The 6,404-nt window shown below is 47.1% G+C and overlaps 2 protein-coding genes across 2 annotated transcripts in view; one reads left to right on the top strand and one right to left on the bottom strand.

Annotated features, from left to right (window-relative positions):
- Positions 1-6,404, top strand: part of LOC121700360 (SH2 domain-containing protein 4B) — a 10,652-nt gene that overhangs the window by 2,355 nt on the left and 1,893 nt on the right. Inside the window, exons 2-6 of the mRNA XM_042083270.1 lie at positions 651-810; positions 1,677-1,830; positions 2,724-2,862; positions 3,002-3,368; positions 4,999-5,126. Of these exons, the coding sequence (XP_041939204.1) occupies positions 651-810; positions 1,677-1,830; positions 2,724-2,862; positions 3,002-3,368; positions 4,999-5,126 (948 nt within the window). The remainder of the gene's footprint in view (positions 1-650; positions 811-1,676; positions 1,831-2,723; positions 2,863-3,001; positions 3,369-4,998; positions 5,127-6,404) is intronic.
- Positions 4,535-6,404, bottom strand: part of bms1 (BMS1 ribosome biogenesis factor) — a 24,147-nt gene continuing 22,277 nt past the window's right edge. The window contains exon 21 of the mRNA XM_042083269.1: positions 4,535-4,576. Within this exon, the coding sequence (XP_041939203.1) occupies positions 4,550-4,576 (27 nt within the window). The 3' untranslated portion in view covers positions 4,535-4,549. The remainder of the gene's footprint in view (positions 4,577-6,404) is intronic.

The following is a 6,404-nucleotide window of genomic DNA, read 5'->3' as shown; positions in this document are numbered from 1 at the left end:
TCCTCCTTTCTGCTTACATGAGTCCCCAGTATGGTGGGATGTCTTCATCAGACAGGCGAAGTGAGAGACTGACTGGAAAATGAAGACACCTCTGCTCATTCTCCTGGTCCTGAATAAAGATAAATGTTCCTCATTATTGTCGAGGATTAAAAACAAGAGCTTTGTCTCAGATAAATGTTTTAGTGCTGTTAAATTAATTAGCTATGTTTCAAAGCTAGCTGCTGGCCGACTAATGTGCTTGCTTGAGACAGCACACTTGGCCGCACAGCCAGTAAATGAAAGTAGCAATAAGGAACTCTGGTAGAAAACGGGGCCAGCTGACCACCTGAAAAATGCGCAAAAACACAACAAAAACACAACTGGGGCTGACAAAAGCTAACTAGCATGCAAATTGGTGTCTTTTGGCAACATGGCACTGTATCGTGCTGTGAAAGCTTTTTCTTGCGACAGGTACGTTTAACTGTCCTCCACATGACCAACAAAATGCATTCTAAGATGATCCCAAAACTATTTAGTCTGCAAAAACATACGTCAAAAAAGTGTACCTTACAAATGGCACCTTGTTAGATAGTGTTGGTCAAGTTCTCCATCGTGGTGGTGGAGTGACGGCGCCTCCGTGCTGACCTGTTGTTGTTTATTTCTATGGCCAGGTGAGCGGCGGGGCATCCAGTGGCTGCTGGGCAGAGATGGGGATGTGTGGGTGTGGGTGATGGGGGAGGCGAAGGGGGACAAGCCCTACCAGGACATTGTGGAGGAGCTGATGGAGGAGCGCGCCAGGAAACAGGCCCAGCGCGAGGCCCAGGAGCTCTGGTGAGTGAAAGAGAGAGCGAGAGAGAGAGAGAGAGTGAGTGAAAGAGAGAGACAGTGAAAGAGAGAGAGAGAGAGTGAAAGAGAGAGAGAGAGAGAGAGAGAGAGAGAGAGAGAAAAGGGGGTTCATGTGGTGAACTTGAAACATTCTAGAGGAACAGATGGAGGTAAAGACACATGCCTAGTATGAGGCCCAGAACAGAGAGGGAAAGGGGGAAAGAGAGAGAGGGAGACAGAGGGGGGGGGAGAGAAGGAGGGGTGGAATGAAACATTACAGAGCTGATGAGACTAGAGGGCCAGTAGGAACACCCAGTTCAAGGCCACGGAGCTCTAGTGAGAGAGGATGGACAGGAAGACAGGCTCTCGAGTTACAGTGAGACAGTAAGGGAGAGAGACAGGAAGGAAGATGAAGCATTGGTGCTGCAAGAGATGATGAGAGAAGGAGAACGATGGAGCCAGTAGCTCTGGAGAGATGGAGGGGGGTGGAAGGATAGAGAGGGGTGAAAGATGGAACATTGGTGTGATGATGAAAAGAGAGAAATATGAGAGATGAGGTCTGGGGGGGGGGGGGGGTTGAGGGGACTATCTATTCCTCTCTCCACTCCATTCTCTTGAATAACAAGCGAAAACTGTGTGCTAGGCTATGTACTGTACAAGGCACTCCAGATGGAGGGAAGCACACAAATATGTGTAGAAAAGCTGCAGTATTTCACAGTCGAAACCTTACACAATGCATTCCAAGGATGCAGGAATGTGTGGTGAGGAGAGAGAAGTAGAGGAGTGAGATGGTGTGAATAGGAGTGGGCGTGAGAGGGCGACAGGGGGGGAAACGTGTCGCTCAGTCTGTGCCACGCATCATCATCCCGTAGGCGTGTGAAAGAGGCCGAGATCGAAAAGAAGTTCCGGGATGCCATGGCGAAAGAGAAGGCTCGCTTCGTCGCTGGGAAGTGGAGAGAGGAGATAGATGACAGGAGAGCGGCGAAGCAGGTGGAGGAGGAGAACCGCATCCGGGAAGAACTGAAGGTTAGCCTCACACACACACACACACACACAGACACACACACACTCATACACTCACACACACAAACAGAAACACAAACAGAAACACACACACACACACACACACACACACACACACACACACACACACAAATACGAACCAATTACTGCGTTGTTGCTAAGCAATCATATCACATGTAACGTATTACACTGGCATATAGCATGATTTTTGATCAACACATAGACATACACGTCATGCTTGCTATGCACACACAAACGACTGCCTTCATGCACTATGTATAATTTGACAAGGATAATCATTATCATAGTCATTCACCGCCACCACACAGACATCATGAATTCAGTGAAGTGTTTGACAGCAAGATATAACACAGAGAATACTGATGTATGCTCTTCATACTTAAAAAATTGACAAAGCGCTGTGGCCTTGATCCTTCCTCATTCCCCAAGCTGGAGAGGTTGGGGAGAGTTTTTGTGTTTGCACTTCACAGACTCGCGCTGTGCCACGTGTCTATCAGACAATTAGATGGAGTCCGTGTCCTCTTCTTCTCTCACCTTCGCCTTTAATTACCCAATACTAATGGAGATCTGGCTTAATTTGCCCCCCTAATTAAAGTTGCTGTTCTTTGTTGGTGTTCTGAGAGCGGCTGAATTATTTAAACCTAATTGAAACCCTTATGGAATTTAGATAATCACCTCGCCGCAAGACAACACCTTCCGCCGACGTTACGTCTTATCTGCTAGATGCTGACTGGAGATTGGGGGGGGGGGTCGAACACCGTGAATGTGACTGCGTATGCCTTTGTGTTAAGCAGACGACAAAGACAGGTAGAAGGAAGGCGAGGTGTTTGATAAGACGCCTGATTCATCTGTGTGTGTGTGTGTGTGTTTTGTAGAAGTGCAAAGAGGAGGAGAGGCAGAGGGGGGAGGAGGAGATCCGTCGGGCGGAGGAGAGGAGAGCGAAAGAGCTGTACATCTCCCTGAAGCAGGAGGAGAAGAGGAGCGAGAGAGATGACAAGGAATGGCAAGAACAATGTGCGGCCAGAAAAATAGCAAACAGGGATGATACACATCCACTTGTGAGGAGGGGGAATAAATGATCTTAGAAATATATCCAGTGAAAGAGAGAGACAGAGGGTTGGCATTTCTGAAATGATTGTTTTGTTTCCCTTAGTGAGGCGCTCGAAAGCGGCCGACGAGGAGATGAAGACGAAGGCGAGGCGTGCCCGTGACGAGTACAAGCGCCAGTCGCTGCGCGCCATTGAGAAGGGCCTGGTGGCGGGCCTAAGTGGACTTTTCCAGAAGACGCACCTCAACGGCTCAGGCCAGAGCCGGCGGCACAGTGCCATCATCGAGCAGTCGTCGACTGGCGCCGCAGCGGCCCCACTGCCCGAGGCCAGCCGACCTGCAGCTACCTTGGTGACAACAAACACATCTGCACCCGTGGCAGTGAGTGCCCCGCCCAGCGCTGGCTCCACGCACTATCGCCTCAGACAGAATCGTCGCCATAGCAGCCCAGCAACACAGTCCCTCTCAGAATGGTAACGAAACCCACATTATATATTCAAAATATAACATACTTGGATGATATAATATATGCTTTCATCTCCTCTGTTTCAAAAAGTGAGGAATTTGCCGCATTTTTAGGGACAAGATCACAAAAATCAGGCTAGACCTTAGCCACGCTCAACAGAATATGCAAGAACCCCCATCTGTGTATGCCTCTCCTCTGCCTGAGACTAAAATGAGTATTTTTACTGCCTTGATAAAGAAATGTTTAGGAAAGAAGTAATGCAACTTAAGCCCTCTGCCTGCTCACTTGACCCCATCCCCACTACCTTCTTTAAGATTCGTCTTTAACTTCCTGGAAGACGAAGTTCTAGCCATTGCAGTCCACTCCCTTCTCTCTGGTACTTTCCCTCAGACACTAAAAACTGCTGTCGGCAAGCCCCTCCAAAAATAAATTAACCTGGATCCTTCAGTGCTGAATAATTTCAGACCAATTTCAAACCTTCCCTTCTTAAGTAAAATTCTTGAGAAAGGCAGCTAAATGATTACCTCCAGCTGAGCGGTACACTTGAGAAATACCAATCTGGTTTTCAATCCCATCATAGCACAGATTAACCGATTACACAATTATGTTGGTCTCTCTGGCACAGAGAGACCTTGTTTAAGACTTATCTCTCTGGCAGAGATGTTTCAGTCTCCCTTGGTGAACACTTGCATAATTTGTGGGGTCCCTCAAGGCTCCATTCTAGAACCTGTGTTATTCAGTCTCTATATGCTACCGCTAGGAAACATCAGGGAACATGGGGTTCATTTTCATAGCTATGCTGATGCCACCAAACTATACATTTCTTTATCACCCAATGACACTAGTCCTATTGATAAACCCTTAACTTAAGTCCCTTAACTTTCTGCAATTGGATAAAAACAAGACAGAAGTCCTAATCATCGGAACAAAGGTCCAAGGAGGGAAACTATGTCTTAACTTAAACCCACTAGCACAAAACACCAAGCACCTGGCGAAAGATCTTGGCGTACTCCTAGACTCTGACTTAAATTTTGAATCTCACATCAGTAGCATCACTAAAAATGCTTTTTATCACCTTAGAAATATTGCCAAAGTGCAAACCATGTCCCATGTCACTAGCCTCAAACTATTCTCATCTGTGGTTCCCCAATGGTGGAATGCACTCTACCTCTTGAAGATTCAGCTCTTTCAAGAGTACCTCCTCTCCCTACACCACTAACAACCCAACACACTTGCACTTATGTTTTTCACCATCTCTCTTATCTACGTCCTTAGCTCTAAACTGTCATTTTATTTCTTATACAAGGTAGCACTTGTAACACTATTGTCTCTTATTCGCACTGCACATTGAGTATTGTCTATTATTTGTAGATCACTTTGGAAAAAAGCATCAGCTATATGAATAAAGGTACAAATACTCCACCATGTCAATACGTAAACACTCTTACTCAAATATGAAGCATAGTCTATGGTGTTAACAGTACATTTCTCCAGACTTCCTTAGAATTGCAAGCTGAACGTACAGTAGAAGCACCCTCAATGGTCATAAAAACCTCTCTCCATAAAAGTGCAATAAAAAGAGTGCCTCCCCCCCCCCTCCCCTCTTCACCTCCTCTCATTGTATCCCCCTCTCCCAGCCCTGTGTGGAACCGGCCGGCCCGACCCAGCTCACGCGAGTCCATCCTGCGCTGGTTCCGGGAGGAACAGCGGCCCAAGAGAGCCGGCTACCAGAGGAACAGCAACACTATAGCCCCCTGGTTCCACGGTGGGTGCAGCACCTAACACACCAAATACAAGTGTGCGTGCGTGCGTGCGTGCAGAGTGGAGGATGAGAAGAGTACCCTTCAGAGGAAAAAAGGCAAAGACTTGACAGAGAGATGGGGGAGCAAGAGAAAGAGAATGTTGATTACAGACAGCAAAATTGAAAAAGGCAGTGAAGATGACAGAAGAAAGAGTCGTTGAGGGATAAATAAATATATATATATATATATATGTATATATATATAAATAAAGACAAATTGAGTGTGTGGATGTGAGAGGGGCCAGGGCTAAGGAGGGGAGGCCGGAGAATGGATGGGGGCAGCTCAATAATTCTCAGCGTGCGCCAGGCTGATTGGGGTCACAGTGAGCGACTGGGAAGGATTGAGCGCTGATCAGATTAACGAGGGCGTGAGTGACAGCAACTCCGACCCGGCAACAACTGGCGTCAGACTCGGTGCCAGGGAACAGGGGGTGACGGCGGCGACATTGGCCAGAAACACCTGTGTCCGCCACGTCCAGCGTTACAAGCAGCCTCGCACACAATCGCTCAAACACTCAATCACTCACACGCTTTCTCCCCCCCTAGTTCTTGGGCTGCTGTTCTATAGATTGTTCCCTTCCTATCTGCACCTGGCTGTCTTCCTGCCTGTCGTGATTCTTGCCTGCTGCTGTTGTCGCCACATTTGCACTCTCTCTCTCTCTCTCTCTCTCTCTCTCTGTCACTCCACACAACCAACAGGGAACTAGGCAACACATCAGAACATGTCTGTTACTCCGTCGGAGGGTGGTGGATTCTTTTGATGTGATGCTTAAAAAAAGAATTGCTCTATTTTTGTCAAACACAAGACGGCCCAGTAGTACATGTAAAGAGGAAAAAGCCTGGTGAAACTCCAGAGATAAAGCTGGCACAGCACACCTCTCTAAATTCATTTGTTTTGACCAGGAATTAGAGGCAGTGAATAAATGCTAATGTTTTTACCCCTGGAAAAACAACAAGGCACTGTTTGACAACATTTATTTAACATGTTGGCAGGTGAGTCAACCCTCCCCGAGTATTGCCCATGAATGTGTAATTTCACCCAAGGGGTACACATGTACTTTTGAAATATTTTTCTGCAGCGCTTTATTTGTTATTCTTTGCAGTGATGTGAATCATTTCTATGAGCAAGCAGGAGTATCATTTGAGATAAAAACCCTTCCAGCTCAGTGTTGTTATCTCAGCGTGAAAATTTGGGAACATTGAAACACCACTCCCCTCTTCCCTCCCACCCCTCCATCTCCA

This window comes from Alosa sapidissima, chromosome 24 (genome assembly GCF_018492685.1).
Source record: "Alosa sapidissima isolate fAloSap1 chromosome 24, fAloSap1.pri, whole genome shotgun sequence".
Lineage (NCBI taxonomy): Eukaryota > Metazoa > Chordata > Actinopteri > Clupeiformes > Clupeidae > Alosa > Alosa sapidissima.
This window is presented reverse-complemented; position numbering and strand designations above follow the sequence as displayed.